The sequence below is a fragment of the Pectinophora gossypiella genome, chromosome 27 (assembly GCF_024362695.1).
Source record: "Pectinophora gossypiella chromosome 27, ilPecGoss1.1, whole genome shotgun sequence".
In the NCBI taxonomy this organism is placed as follows: Eukaryota; Metazoa; Arthropoda; class Insecta; order Lepidoptera; family Gelechiidae; genus Pectinophora; species Pectinophora gossypiella.
Window position 1 is genome coordinate 40,001 of NC_065430.1, and position 17,792 is coordinate 57,792.

The window sequence follows — 17,792 nt, forward strand, 5'->3', positions numbered from 1 at the left end:
AGGTTTGGGTTTGTTTAGTTTTGGGTTAGGTTTGTGTTTTGTTAGGTTTGGGTTTTGTTAGGTTTGGGTTTTGTTAGGTTTGGGTTTTGTTAGGTTTGATTTATGTTAGGTTTGGATTTTGTTAGGTTTGGATTTTGTTAGTTTTGGGTTTTCTTAGGTTTGGGTATATTTGGGTTATTTTGGTTTACATGGTTTTAGGTTAGGGTATAATTATGTTTCAATTTTCTTTGTTTCGGGTGTGGGTAGTGTTTAGTTTTTGTTCTGGCTGTTATATTTTTTGCAATTTAATAGGTTTAAATAATTTTTTTTGAGTATTCATGTATTTTTCGTGTAATTAGCAAAGAAATTTCGAAATATCAGTCTACTGCAACAAAATGTTATAGAAGTCTCTCTATTTTATTGCGTTATATGGTAGCCCTCGTCTTTACGAAAATTTTAAGGCCTCTCTCGCGGGTCTAGGACGCCGGGAACGCAAAAAATCGCCCCCCCACCCTCCCTGTTGCGATTTATTAGGAAGCCACGGTCACATATCTGCATAGAAAAAACCACTCACAATTTTGACAATTTTTGGATTTCTTCTTTTCTTATTTACTCATTCACTCATTCAATCATTTACTTATTTACTTATTTTTCCAAAATGTTGTAGAAATTTGGGGTATTTCATCCGGTCCGGCAGCTTTGTTGCTTTTTGTGTTCTTTTGCGAGACCTCCGGCTCAGGGAGGGTAAAATGTTTACTTATCGCATCATCCGTTTCTGCGGTCTTAAGAAATTAAAATACGGTGTTCTTGATTGATTTTGTGAAAGGCTGTGATGACAGTATTCTTACGGGGTAGACATACTCCAGATATACGTTACTATTTACGTTAAATATCGCTTTCTTCACGGTTCGTAACCGAGACAGGGCGGGTAGGGGTGTAATCTTCAGTCGTGTGGAGTGTAATAGAAACAACAGATACAATAGCAGTGCATTTAATAAAATAAAACCGAGTGAGCGCTTCGGGTCCACACGCGGCCGTTTATTGTATAACAAATAATTGTACTTAAAGGCGCAGTAGGGCCTTCATCGGACTCAGTCATTTTTCTAATGTAGCACTGGACGTGGGTATTTAAAACAATTTAATAGTTACTTAATCACACGTTATTTAATTTAAAGTACTTTGAAACAAAATGAACTTCTAAATTATTGTATCACACTATTAAGGCACATAAATCACTATTAATCAACAGAAATGGTTAAGGATTCCTCGGATTTAAAGCGATCCGTCGCGGGTACGGTGCGCAGGCGGCTGTCCCTCGAACTGTCACACTGACAAGACGACCGCCCCGCCGCCATATGCAAACGACGTTCCGCTAGAGCGAACGTCAGCGTAGTTCACTCTAATCCGTACAGATGGCGCTCTATGAGGCGCCGTCATACTCATACTCAATGAATTGACACAGCTTTTGTTTTTACCGACTTCAAAAAAGGAGGAGGTTCTCAATTCGACCGTATGTATATTTGTTTTATGTTTGTTCGGGGATAACTTCGTCGTGTATGAATCGATTTTGATAATTCTTTTTTTGATCGAAAGGAGATATTCCCAAGGTGGTCCCATGTCAAGGAAGTCAGGGTCTGATGATGGCAGACCAAATAAATCGAGGGGAATTTTCATAAATCGTAGCGGTGACTAGTGCATTTGTAAAGTCAAATTGATCGGATCGGTCTCAAGGCTCCCGGAAAACTTCCAGACCTTCGGAAACTGGTCAGCTTTAGGGAGACACCCTATGGCCTGGCTAATAATAATAATAATATCGTTTATTTCAGATCTAAAAATCCATACATTAAAATAGATACCACAAACAATTAAAATAGTAAAAATCTAATACAAATTCAAATTAAACTATTTAAAATTAAAACTAAACTATAACTATAAACACGGTGAAGCTATAAAGCTAAACTATAGCACCTGAAGCAATTTTTCTTTCACAAAACGTATTTAAATCTTGATCAAATCCAATCGCCTGTAAAAAAAACAAAATGGCGGAAAAACAAGATGGCCGCCACACAAAATTTTGTTTTTTTTTTAGAAGAAGCCCCCTTGGGTAAAAATAATGCATGGTGCGCTTGCTCAAAACGTCATGTAGAGTACGGAAATACTTTCTGGTCACCAAAAACTGCTCCGCGTCCGAGAAACACCCTACGGCCTGGCAAAACTATCGCACGTGAACCAATTTTTCTTTCACGACACCTATTTAAATCTTGGTCAATTTTCATCGCGGGTGAAAAAAAAACACAATGTCGGAAAAACAAGATGGCCGCCATACAAAATTTTGTTTATCCAGAAAATGTCTCGGGGGTATGAAATATATATCGGGGTAGTGATCGGAACGTCATGTAAAGTATGGAAATACTTCCCGATTTTCGTAAAATGCTCCGCATCAGGGTCACTACCCCACCAAACCCCAAGTACTTGGTACCATACCCCAAGTACTTGGTACCATACCCCAAGTACTTGGTACCAAACCCCAAGTACTTGGTACCATACCCCAAGTACTTGGTACCAAACCCCAAGTACTTACTACCATACCCCAAGTACTTACTACCATACCCCAAGTACTTGGTACCATACCCCAAGTACTTGGTACCAAACCCCAAGTACTTACTACCATACCCCAAGTACTTACTACCATACCCCAAGTACTTACTACCATACCCCAAGTACTTACTACCATACCCCAAGTACTTACTACCATACCCCAAGTACTTACTACCATACCCCAAGTACTTACCACCATACCCCAAGTACTTACCACCATACCCCAAGTACTTACCACCATACCCCAAGTACTTACCACCATACCACAAGTATTTACTACCATACCCCAAGTACTTACCACCATACCCCAAGTACTTACCACCATACCCCAAGTACTTACCACCATACCCCAAGTACTTACCACCATACCCCAAGTACTTACCACCATACCCCAAGTATATACTACCATACCCCAAGTACTTACTACCATACCCCAAGTACTTGGTACCAAACCCCAAGTACTTACCACCATACCCCAAGTACTTACCACCATACCCCAAGTACTTACCACCATACCCCAAGTACTTACTACCATACCCCAAGTACTTACAAACATACCCCAAGTACTTACTACCATACCCCAAGTACTTACTACCATACCCCAAGTACTTGGTACCAAACCCCAAGTACTTACTACCATACCCCAAGTACTTACTACCATACCCCAAGTACTTACTACCATACCCCAAGTACTTACCACCATACCCCAAGTACTTACTACCATACCCCAAGTACTTACTACCATACCCCAAGTACTTACCAACATACCCCAAGTACTTACTACCATACCCCAAGTACTTGGTACCAAACCCCAAGTACTTACCACCATACCCCAAGTACTTACCACCATACCCCAAGTACTTACCACCATACCCCAAGTACTTACCACCATACCCCAAGTACTTACTACCATACCCCAAGTACTTACCACCATACCCCAAGTACTTACTACCATACCCCAAGTACTTACCAACATACCCCAAGTACTTACCACCATACCCCAAGTACTTACCACCATACCCCAAGTACTTACCACCATACCCCAAGTACTTACTACCATACCCCAAGTACTTACTACCATACCCCAAGTACTTACCACCATACCCCAAGTACTTACTACCATACCCCAAGTACTTACTACCATACCCCAAGTACTTACCAACATACCCCAAGTACTTACTACCATACCCCAAGTACTTGGTACCAAACCCCAAGTACTTACCACCATACCCCAAGTACTTACCACCATACCCCAAGTACTTACCACCATACCCCAAGTACTTACCACCATACCCCAAGTACTTACTACCATACCCCAAGTACTTACCACCATACCCCAAGTACTTACTACCATACCCCAAGTACTTACCAACATACCCCAAGTACTTGGTACCAAACCCCAAGTACTTACCACCATACCCCAAGTACTTACCACCATACCCCAAGTATTTACTACCATACCCCAAGTACTTACTACTATACCCCAAGTACTTACTACTATACCCCAAGTACTTACTACCATACCCCAAGTACTTACCAACATACCCCAAGTACTTACCACCATACCCCAAGTACTTACCACCATACCCCAAGTACTTACCACCATACCCCAAGTACTTACCACCATACCCCAAGTACTTACTACCATACCCCAAGTACTTACTACCATACCCCAAGTACTTACTACCATACCCCAAGTACTTACTACCATACCCCAAGTACTTACTACCATACCCCAAGTACTTACTACCATACCCCAAGTACTTGGTACCAAACCCCAAGTACTTACTACCACACCCCAAGTACTTACTACCATACCCCAAGTACTTACTACCATACCCCAAGTACTTACTACCATACCCCAAGTACTTACTACCATACCCCAAGTACTTACTACCATACCCCAAGTACTTACCAGCATACCCCAAGTACTTACCACCATACCCCAAGTACTTACCACCATACCCCAAGTACTTACCACCATACCACAAGTATTTACTACCATAACCCAAGTACTTACCACCATACCCCAAGTACTTACCACCATACCCCAAGTACTTACCACCATACCCCAAGTACTTACCACCATACCCCAAGTATTTACTACCATACCCCAAGTACTTACTACCATACCCCAAGTACTTACTACCATACCCCAAGTACTTACTACCATACCCCAAGTACTTGGTACCAAACCCCAAGTACTTACCACCATACCCCAAGTACTTACCACCATACCCCAAGTACTTACCACCATACCCCAAGTACTTACTACCATACCCCAAGTACTTACCAACATACCCCAAGTACTTACTACCATACCCCAAGTACTTACTACCATACCCCAAGTACTTGGTACCAAACCCCAAGTACTTACTACCATACCCCAAGTACTTACCAACATACCCCAAGTACTTACTACCATACCCCAAGTACTTGGTACCAAACCCCAAGTACTTACCACCATACCCCAAGTACTTACCACCATACCCCAAGTACTTACCACCATACCCCAAGTACTTACCACCATACCCCAAGTACTTACTACCATACCCCAAGTACTTACCACCATACCCCAAGTACTTACTACCATACCCCAAGTACTTACCAACATACCCCAAGTACTTACCACCATACCCCAAGTACTTACTACCATACCCCAAGTACTTACTACCATACCCCAAGTACTTACCACCATACCCCAAGTACTTACTACCATACCCCAAGTACTTACTACCATACCCCAAGTACTTACCAACATACCCCAAGTACTTACTACCATACCCCAAGTACTTACCACCATACCCCAAGTACTTACCACCATACCCCAAGTACTTACTACCATACCCCAAGTACTTACCACCATACCCCAAGTACTTACTACCATACCCAAGTACTTACCAACATACCCCAAGTACTTGGTACCAAACCCCAAGTACTTACCACCATACCCCAAGTACTTACCACCATACCCCAAGTATTTACTACCATACCCCAAGTACTTACTACTATACCCCAAGTACTTACTACTATACCCCAAATACTTACTACCATACCCCAAGTACTTACCAACATACCCCAAGTACTTACCACCATACCCCAAGTACTTACCACCATACCCCAAGTACTTACCACCATACCCCAAGTACTTACCACCATACCCCAAGTACTTACTACCATACCCCAAGTACTTACTACCATACCCCAAGTACTTACTACCATACCCCAAGTACTTACTACCATACCCCAAGTACTTACTACCATACCCCAAGTACTTGGTACCAAACCCCAAGTACTTACTACCATACCCCAAGTACTTGGTACCAAACCCCAAGTACTTACCACCATACCCCAAGTACTTACCACCATACCCCAAGTATTTACTACCATACCCCAAGTACTTACTACCATACCCCAAGTACTTGGTACCAAACCCCAAGTACTTGGTACCAAACCCCAAGTACTTACTACCATACCCCAAGTACTTACCAACATACCCCAAGTACTTACTACCATACCCCAAGTACTTGGTACCAAACCCCAAGTACTTACCACCATACCCCAAGTACTTACCACCATACCCCAAGTACTTACCACCATACCCCAAGTACTTACTACCATACCCCAAGTACTTACCAACATACCCCAAGTACTTGGTACCAAACCCCAAGTACTTACCACCATACCCCAAGTACTTACCACCATACCCCAAGTATTTACTACCATACCCCAAGTACTTACTACTATACCCCAAGTACTTACTACTATACCCCAAGTACTTACTACCATACCCCAAGTACTTACCAACATACCCCAAGTACTTACCACCATACCCCAAGTACTTACCACCATACCCCAAGTACTTACCACCATACCCCAAGTACTTACCACCATACCCCAAGTACTTACTACCATACCCCAAGTACTTACTACCATACCCCAAGTACTTACCAACATACCCCAAGTACTTACTACCATACCCCAAGTACTTACCACCATACCCCAAGTACTTACCACCATACCCCAAGTACTTACTACCATACCCCAAGTACTTACCACCATACCCCAAGTACTTACTACCATACCCCAAGTACTTACCAACATACCCCAAGTACTTACCACCATACCCCAAGTACTTACTACCATACCCCAAGTACTTACTACCAAACCCCAAGTACTTACTACCATACCCCAAGTACTTACTACCATACCCCAAGTACTTACTACCATACCCCAAGTACTTGGTACCAAACCCCAAGTACTTACTACCATACCCCAAGTACTTGGTACCAAACCCCAAGTACTTACCACCATACCCCAAGTACTTACCACCATACCCCAAGTATTTACTACCATACCCCAAGTACTTGCTACTATACCCCAAGTACTTACTACCATACCCCAAGTACTTACCAACATACCCCAAGTACTTACCACCATACCCCAAGTACTTACCACCATACCCCAAGTACTTACCACCATACCCCAAGTACTTACTACCATACCCCAAGTACTTACCACCATACCCCAAGTACTTACTACCATACCCCAAGTACTTACCAACATACCCCAAGTACTTACTACCATACCCCAAGTACTTACCACCATACCCCAAGTACTTACCACCATACCCCAAGTACTTACTACCATACCCCAAGTACTTACTACCATACCCCAAGTACTTACCACCATACCCCAAGTACTTACTACCATACCCCAAGTACTTACTACCATACCCCAAGTACTTACCAACATACCCCAAGTACTTACTACCATACCCCAAGTACTTGGTACCAAACCCCAAGTACTTACCACCATACCCCAAGTACTTACCACCATACCCCAAGTACTTACCACCATACCCCAAGTACTTACCACCATACCCCAAGTACTTACTACCATACCCCAAGTACTTACCACCATACCCCAAGTACTTACTACCATACCCCAAGTACTTACCAACATACCCCAAGTACTTGGTACCAAACCCCAAGTACTTACCACCATACCCCAAGTACTTACTACCATACCCCAAGTACTTACTACCATACCCCAAGTACTTACCACCATACCCCAAGTACTTACTACCATACCCCAAGTACTTACTACCAAACCCCAAGTACTTACCACCATACCCCAAGTACTTACCACCATACCCCAAGTATTTACTACCATACCCCAAGTACTTACTACTATACCCCAAGTACTTACTACCATACCCCAAGTACTTACCAACATACCCCAAGTACTTACCACCATACCCCAAGTACTTACCAACATACCCCAAGTACTTACCACCATACCCCAAGTACTTACTACCATACCCCAAGTACTTACTACCATACCCCAAGTACTTACTTCCATACCCCAAGTACTTACTACCATACCCCAAGTACTTACTACCATACCCCAAGTACTTGGTACCAAACCCCAAGTACTTACTACCATACCCCAAGTACTGACTACCATACCCCAAGTACTTACTACCATACCCCAAGTACTTACTACCAAACCCCAAGTACTTACTACCATACCCCAAGTACTTGGTACCAAACCCCAAGTACTTACCACCATACCCCAAGTACTTACCACCATACCCGAAGTACTTACTACCATACCCCAAGTACTTACTACCATACCCCAAGTACTTACTACCATACCCCAAGTACTTGGTACCAAACCCCAAGTACTTACTACCATACCCCAAGTACTTACTACCATACCCCAAGTACTTACCACCATACCCCAAGTACTTACTACCATACCCCAAGTACTTACCAACATACCCCAAGTACTTGGTACCAAACCCCAAGTACTTACCACCATACCCCAAGTACTTACCACCATACCCCAAGTAGTTACTACCATACCCCAAGTACTTACTACTATACCCCAAGTACTTACTACTATACCCCAAGTACTTACTACCATACCCCAAGTACTTACCAACATACCCCAAGTACTTACCACCATACCCCAAGTACTTACCACCATACCCCAAGTACTTACCACCATACCCCAAGTACTTACCACCATACCCCAAGTACTTACTACCATACCCCAAGTACTTACTACCATACCCCAAGTACTTACTACCATACCCCAAGTACTTACTACCATACCCCAAGTACTTACTACCATACCCCAAGTACTTACTACCATACCCCAAGTACTTGGTACCAAACCCCAAGTACTTACTACCATACCCCAAGTACTTGGTACCAAACCCCAAGTACTTACCACCATACCCCAAGTACTTACCACCATACCCCAAGTATTTACTACCATACCCCAAGTACTTACTACCATACCCCAAGTACTTACTACCATACCCCAAGTACTTACTACCATACCCCAAGTACTTACCACCATACCCCAAGTACTTACCACCATACCCCAAGTACTTACTACCATACCCCAAGTACTTACTACCATACCCCAAGTACTTACTACCATACCCCAAGTACTTACTACCATACCCCAAGTACTTACTACCATACCCCAAGTACTTACTACCATACCCCAAGTACTTACTACCATACCCCAAGTACTTACTACCATACCCCAAGTACTTACTACCATACCCCAAGTACTTACTACCATACCCCAAGTACTTACTACCATACCCCAAGTACTTACTACCATACCCCAAGTACTTACTACCATACCCCAAGTACTTGGTACCAAACCCCAAGTACTTGGTACCAAACCCCAAGTACTTACTACCATACCCCAAGTACTTACTACCATACCCCAAGTACTTACTACCATACCCCAAGTACTTGGTACCAAACCCCAAGTACTTACTACTATACCCCAAGTACTTACTACCATACCCCAAGTACTTACTACCATACCCCAAGTACTTACTACCATACCCCAAGTACTTACTACCATACCCCAAGTACTTACTACCATACCCCAAGTACTTACTACCATACCCCAAGTACTTACTTCCATACCCCAAGTACTTACTACCATACCCCAAGTACTTACTACCATACCCCAAGTACTTGGTACCAAACCCCAAGTACTTACTACCATACCCCAAGTACTTACTACCATACCCCAAGTACTTACTACCATACCCCAAGTACTTACTTCCATACCCCAAGTACTTACTACCATACCCCAAGTACTTACTACCATACCCCAAGTACTTTGTACCAAACCCCAAGTACTTACTACCATACCCCAAGTACTTACTACCATACCCCAAGTACTTACTACCATACCCCAAGTACTTACTACCATACCCCAAGTACTTACTACCATACCCCAAGTACTTGGTACCAAACCCCAAGTACTTGGTACCAAACCCCAAGTACTTACTACCATACCCCAAGTACTTACCAACATACCCCAAGTACTTACTACCATACCCCAAGTACTTGGTACCAAACCCCAAGTACTTACTACCATACCCCAAGTACTTACTACCATACCCCAAGTACTTGGTACCAAACCCCAAGTACTTACCACCATACCCCAAGTACTTACTACCATACCCCAAGTACTTGGTACCAAACCCCAAGTACTTACCACCATACCCCAAGTACTTACCACCATACCCCAAGTACTTACCACCATACCCCAAGTACTTACTACCATACCCCAAGTACTTGGTACCAAACCCCAAGTACTTACTACTATACCCCAAGTGCTTACTACCATACCCCAAGTACTTACTACCATACCCCAAGTACTTACTACCATACCCCAAGTACTTACTACCATACCCCAAGTACTTACTACCATACCCCAAGTACTTACTTCCATACCCCAAGTACTTACTACCATACCCCAAGTACTTACTACCATACCCCAAGTACTTGGTACCAAACCCCAAGTACTTACTTCCATACCCCAAGTACTTACTTCCATACCCCAAGTACTTACTACCATACCCCAAGTACTTACTACCATACCCCAAGTACTTACTACCATACCCCAAGTACTTACTACCATACCCCAAGTACTTGGTACCAAACCCCAAGTACTTGGTACCAAACCCCAAGTACTTACTACCATACCCCAAGTACTTACCAACATACCCCAAGTACTTACTACCATACCCCAAGTACTTGGTACCAAACCCCAAGTACTTACTACCATACCCCAAGTACTTACTACCATACCCCAAGTACTTGGTACCAAACCCCAAGTACTTACTACCATACCCCAAGTACTTGGTACCAAACCCCAAGTACTTACTACCATACCCCAAGTACTTACTACCATACCCCAAGTACTTACCACCATACCCCAAGTACTTACTACCATACCCCAAGTACTTACTACCATACCCCAAGTACTTACCACTATACCCCAAGTACTTACTACCATACCCCAAGTACTTACCACCATACCCCAAGTACTTACCACCATACCCCAAGTACTTACCACCATACCCCAAGTACTTACTACCATACCCCAAGTACTTACTACCATACCCCAAGTACTTGGTACCAAACCCCAAGTACTTACCACCATACCCCAAGTATTTACTACCATACCCCAAGTACTTACTACTATACCCCAAGTACTTACTACTATACCCCAAGTACTTACTACCATACCCCAAGTACTTACCAACATACCCCAAGTACTTACCACCATACCCCAAGTACTTACCACCATACCCCAAGTACTTACCACCATACCCCAAGTACTTACCACCATACCCCAAGTACTTACTACCATACCCCAAGTACTTACTACCATACCCCAAGTACTTACTACCATACCCCAAGTACTTACTACCATACCCCAAGTACTTACTACCATACCCCAAGTACTTACTACCATACCCCAAGTACTTACTACCATACCCCAAGTACTTACTACCATACCCCAAGTACTTGGTACCAAACCCCAAGTACTTACTACCATACCCCAAGTACTTGGTACCAAATCCCAAGTACTTACCACCATACCCCACGTACTTACCACCATACCCCAAGTATTTACTACCATACCCCAAGTACTTACTACTATACCCCAAGTACTTACTACCATACCCCAAGTACTTACCAACATACCCCAAGTACTTACCACCATACCCCAAGTACTTACCAACATACCCCAAGTACTTACCACCATACCCCAAGTACTTACTACCATACCCCAAGTACTTACTACCATACCCCAAGTACTTACTTCCATACCCCAAGTAATTACTACCATACCCCAAGTACTTACTACCATACCCCAAGTACTTGGTACCAAACCCCAAGTACTTACTACCATACCCCAAGTACTTACTACCATACCCCAAGTACTTACTACCATACCCCAAGTACTTACTACCATACCCCAAGTACTTGGTACCAAACCCCAAGTACTTGGTACCAAACCCCAAGTACTTACTACCATACCCCAAGTACTTACTACCATACCCCAAGTACTTACTACCATACCCCAAGTACTTGGTACCAAACCCCAAGTACTTACTACCATACCCCAAGTACTTACTACCATACCCCAAGTACTTACCACCATACCCCAAGTACTTACCACCATACCCCAAGTACTTACTACCATACCCCAAGTACTTACTACCATACCCCAAGTACTTACTACCATACCCCAAGTACTTACTACCATACCCCAAGTACTTACTACCATACCCCAAGTACTTACTACCATACCCCAAGTACTTGGTACCAAACCCCAAGTACTTACTACCATACCCCAAGTACTTACTACCATACCCCAAGTACTTGGTACCAAACCCCAAGTACTTACTACCATACCCCAAGTACTTACTACCATACCCCAAGTACTTACTACCATACCCCAAGTACTTACTACCATACCCCAAGTACTTACTACCATACCCCAAGTACTTGGTACCAAACCCCAAGTACTTGGTACCAAACCCCAAGTACTTACTACCATACCCCAAGTACTTACCAACATACCCCAAGTACTTACTACCATACCCCAAGTACTTGGTACCAAACCCCAAGTACTTACTACCATACCCCAAGTACTTACTACCATACCCCAAGTACTTGGTACCAAACCCCAAGTACTTACCACCATACCCCAAGTACTTACTACCATACCCCAAGTACTTGGTACCAAACCCCAAGTACTTACCACCATACCCCAAGTACTTACCACCATACCCCAAGTACTTACCACCATACCCCAAGTACTTACTACCATACCCCAAGTACTTGGTACCAAACCCCAAGTACTTACTACTATACCCCAAGTGCTTACTACCATACCCCAAGTACTTACTACCATACCCCAAGTACTTACTACCATACCCCAAGTACTTACTACCATACCCCAAGTACTTACTACCATACCCCAAGTACTTACTACCATACCCCAAGTACTTACTTCCATACCCCAAGTACTTACTACCATACCCCAAGTACTTACTACCATACCCCAAGTACTTGGTACCAAACCCCAAGTACTTACTTCCATACCCCAAGTACTTACTACCATACCCCAAGTACTTACTACCATACCCCAAGTACTTACTACTGTCATGTATTAAAACACGGGTTTCAATTATAGACTGATTTATTCTTTTCTTGAGGGTACATGCCAATCTCTTAATTTCTAACTACCTGACATCATCCTTCTTTAAACAAAACAAAATCGAAAATATCTGCGATGCTAACTTAACTAAATTAAGTACATCTTTGTAAATACTAATAATCTTCACATTCTAAATACAATATTGACCAATTAATAATTACTATAATAACACTTTTTTTTTTTTAATTCATATTTAATTTAATTCTAACATGCATTTGTTGCCTTATTATTTTTTTAATATATACACTTCATTATTATTTATTGATTATATACACTTTATTCAAAAAATTTAATTGTTATGGTTATGATCTGATTAAGTAGGTTATAAATATTATTCAATTTGATTACAATTTATTATAATTGTTATTAAGTTTTAGTTACTAGATTATAGGTAAAGAGTATATGTGAAAGTTTTAGTTTGTTTTAGTGTAGTCTTGACGAGGCCTTTGATAAAACAAAATTAATGATAAAACAAACTAAATGTATATTTTATTTTATATTTATATGTATATAATTTGATATGTTTGTGTATTTGTATTATTATGTAACCCGTGGAGTTTCAAGCGGTGTTCTCGTAGCCCCATCTACTCGGCGGCCTCACTGTCCTGCCAGAACGAGTTACATAATTATTGTTTATTTGTGATGACGTACTACTTTCGTTATCTGGTAGGGATTGTGTTGTCAAGTCATCATAGTCAAAGTTGTATTGAGGCGAGTTATGATTGTTGGAATAGTCTATATTGATGTGTTTCCGGTTTCTAATGATTTTTATTCCATTTTTTAACTGTATTTCATAAGATCTATTTGCCAGTATTTTTGTTATTGTCCCAGATTCCCATGTTTTCTTATGCATATTAATTACTTTTACTTTTTGTGCCAATTTTAATTTTTGTAAATCCCTTGCATGCCTGTTGTAGTACATTGTTTGTTTATTTTGCCTGTCTAGTAGTTTTGTTTTAATATCTTTCTGTATTTTTGGCATGAGTAATTTATTCATTATTGGTATTATGCTTCGTAATTTTCTGCTCTGTAATATTTCGGCTGGTGATGATAAATCATTTCCTAGTGGTGTGTTAAGGTATTCCAATAACGCGATGCGGTAATCGCATTTGTCTTCGGTACATTTAATTATTATTCTCTTGATTGTTTGCACGGAGCGTTCAATCTGCCCATTGGACTGTGGATAACGCGGTGAAGAAGTTTGATGGGTAAAATTCCAATCTATGGCAAACTTTTTAAACAATACTGATGAAAATTGTGGGCCACAGTCCGACATTACTATGTTAGGTATTCCTTGACGAGAAAATATATTTTTTAAGTTATTTATTATTGTTTCCGATGTTGTACTTTGTAGTTCTATCACTTCAATGAATTTACTGTAGTAATCAACTAATAACAAATAGTCATTTCCTTTTACTTGAAATAAATCTACGCCAACTTTTACCCAAGCCATGTCTGGTATCTCGTGAGGTTGTAATGTCTCTTTTTGATTGCTTCTTCTATGTGTCGAACAAATATCGCAACTCTGTATCATGTTCTGAAGATCATTATTGATACCTGGCCAAAATATTGTCTCTCTTGCCCTCAATTTACATTTTTCAACTCCCATATGACCAATATGCAGTTTTTTCAACATTTCATTTCTCATAATTTTCGGTATCACTACTCTGTCACCCTTCCAAAGCAGTCCGTATGCCACCGATAAATCTTCTTTATAATGCCAATATGGTTTTGCGACATCATCTATTCCCTTCTTTTGTGAAGGCCATCCTTTCAACACATATCTTTTTACTATGGCTAATTCACGATCATTTTCCGTTACTTTCTGTAACTTGACAAACTGTAAATCAGTGACGTAGCTTGAGACGCGCGTGGCAGCCGCTCGCGTCACAGCGCACACTTCGTCACACAGTGACTCATCGCCAGCGTGCTGAGCGCTCGATGGCTCATATGCACGAGAGAGTGTGTCCGCTATATACAAGTACTTTCCGGCTTTGTATACTAAATTGAAAGTATATCGTTGCAATCGCAACAACATCCTTTGTAACCTTGCCGGTGAGTCTACAATGGGTTTTTTTATGATTGTAATTAACGGTTTGTGGTCTGTTTCAATTGTAACATCTCTTCTTCCATAAATATATGGATAAAATCTCTCACACGCAAATACAACAGCATATAACTCTTTTTCTATTTGTGCATATCTTTGCTCCGTTTTACTTAGAGACTTTGAAGCGTAGCACACAGGAAGGTCACTCTGCATCAAGCATGCCCCGAGACCACTCTTGCTAGCATCCACGGAAATTGTTATTGGTTTGTTTAAGTCATAAAATTGTAATACTGGACGTTTAGTTAAACACTTTTTAATTTCTCCAAAACATTTTTCGTGTTCCTCGCCCCACTGCCATTCATTTTCCTGCTTCAACAACTCCCTCAATAGTAATGTTTTATCGGATAGATTGGGAATAAAGGTGCCAACGTATGTGATGAGACCTAACAATCTTTCTACATCTTTTCTGTTCTTCGGTGTTGGCATATTTGTGATAGCTGTAATATGCGAGTCATCAGGGTATAATCCGTTTTTTGTTATTTTGTGTCCTAAATATTTAATTTCTTCCAATCCTATTTTACATTTTTGTTTATTGAGTTTCAAATTTATTTTTCGGCATCTTTCTAAAACTTTCTTCAGTCTTTTATCGTGTTCTTCCTTCGTGCTACCATATATTAATAAGTCGTCGATATACATGACTACACCGTCTAAATTATCAAAGTTTTCGTACATTTTCTTGTGAAAAACTTCTGAAGCAGAGCTAATTCCATATGGCATACGTAAAAACTTAAATCGCCCGAAAGGTGTGTTGAACGTGCAGTAGGAACTTGTGTCATCTAATTCTACATGCCAAAACCCGTTTGAAGCATCAAGTGTGCTAAAATATTTTGATCCCGACAGCTTTGAGACAATTTCATCGAGTGTGGGAAGCCTAAAATGCTCTCTTTTAATCACCATGTTTAATTCTTTTGGATCTAAGCAAATGCGTAGATCACCATTCGGCTTCTTGACCACAGTTATGCTGTTTACCCAATCAGATGGACCTTCCACTTTTTCTATGATTTTTTGCTTCTCCATTTCTTGAAGTTTCTTTTTTACATCATCCTTAATCGCAAAAGGTATTTTTCGCGGAGCATGTATTACCGGATTAACATTTTCTTGCAATTTGATCCTATATTTTCCTGGCAAACACCCTATCCCGTGAAACACATCCTCATATTGTTGTATTATTTGTAATGCATCTTTATTAGTTATATTATCTAAACCCGTATTTTTAATTGCCATCACTCGCCTCACTACATCCAAGTGTGAACAAGCATATCTTCCTAATATCGGAACTGACCTTACATTTGCTACTTTAAATTCCAATGTATACATTTTATCTTTATAAAATACCCGTAAATTAATTTTCCCTACAACATCAATTTTGTCTCCCGAGTAACTGCATAATTTAGTATTTGTTTTCAATAAATCCGACTCAGGTATCCCTATTTTATTTAAACATTTCCATGGCAAGACATTTACATCTGCCCCGGTGTCTATTTTAAATGTAAGAACAGTTTCGTTGATTTTCAAATCTACATTCCACTCGCCGCAGTTATTAATAGAATGTACTACCTGCTCATCTGATTCTTCCACATAATACACCTGACACGCTCGCGCAAAATGATTCATCTTTAGACATCGTAAACACTTCTTTCCATAGGCCGGACATTCGTATTTTCTATGCACCCCACCACAATGCATGCAGGACGCTGCCGCGGGCGGGGCGGTGGTGGCGGCGGACCGCTGTGACGTACGCGCGGCGCCGGCGGCTGGTGGCGGCCGGGCCCGCGCCCAGCGCTCGCGGCGCGCCCCGCGCCCACTCCATGCCCCGCCACGCCCTCGGGACGATGCCGCCGCGCCACGACGCACGACCCAGATGTTCTCATTGCTTGTTTCTTGATTTTCTTTTGTTATCTCGTATGTTGGTTCACTGTCTCGTTTTATACTTTCTGAGTATGCTTTAGACACTATGGCAGCTCGACATATTTCTAATGCCTTCTTTAAATTCAAGTCGTCTTCTCGAAGAAGTCGCTCGCAGATCGCTGGGCTGATAACACCACACACTAGTCTATCCTTTATCAAGTCCTCTTCAAGTGTTCCAAACTCGCAGGTTTGAGCCAGTTTCCTTAAATCATACACATACTGGTCTATGGTTTCATGATCTTTTTGGTCTCTTTTGAAAAATCTGTGCCGCTCAACAGTTACATTTCTCTTTATTCTAAAGTGTTCATCCAACTTTTTAAAAACATCTTCAGCCGTAATACATTTCGTTGATTGTTTTAAAATTTCGCGACACTGTTCACCTACCACATGCAACAATATATTTAACTGTACTTCCTTTTCCTTTTTGTATATTTCACAAGCCTTGCTGTAAATCTCATATCCATTTTTCCATTTCGCCCAATTGTCACTCAAGCTACTTGAAGCTAAGTCTAACGAATTTCCATCAAATCTAAACGGCGACGGTGGGGTTAATACACTTTCCATATTTTATGAACTTTTTCTTCTATGTTTTACACTTTTTATCACTTCTTAACCCTTTATTCCCGATCTATTTCCC

General features: G+C 41.4%; 1 protein-coding gene across 1 annotated transcript; it reads right to left on the bottom strand.

Annotated features, from left to right (window-relative positions):
* Nucleotides 1-13,724: 13,724 nt before the first annotated feature.
* LOC126378714 (uncharacterized) lies at nt 13,725-17,789 on the bottom strand. Its single transcript, XM_050027094.1, has 2 exons — nt 16,805-17,789; nt 13,725-13,745 (listed from the first exon to the last, which is right to left on the bottom strand). Exons 1-2 carry the CDS (start codon nt 17,717-17,719, stop codon nt 13,725-13,727), a joined length of 936 nt encoding a protein of 311 aa, XP_049883051.1. The 5' UTR covers nt 17,720-17,789.
* Between the last annotated feature and the right edge of the window lie 3 nt (nt 17,790-17,792).

Bases quoted from the DNA above. Each gene is read 5' to 3' on its own strand.
- LOC126378714 (XM_050027094.1), bottom strand. From the start codon at position 17,719: ATGGAAAGTGTATTAACCCCACCGTCGCCGTTTAGATTTGATGGAAAT. The intron at 13,746-16,804 runs GTAGTACATTCT...TCGTTCTGGCAG, and splicing joins TGGAAGAATCAGATGAGCAG to GACAGTGAGGCCGCCGAGTA.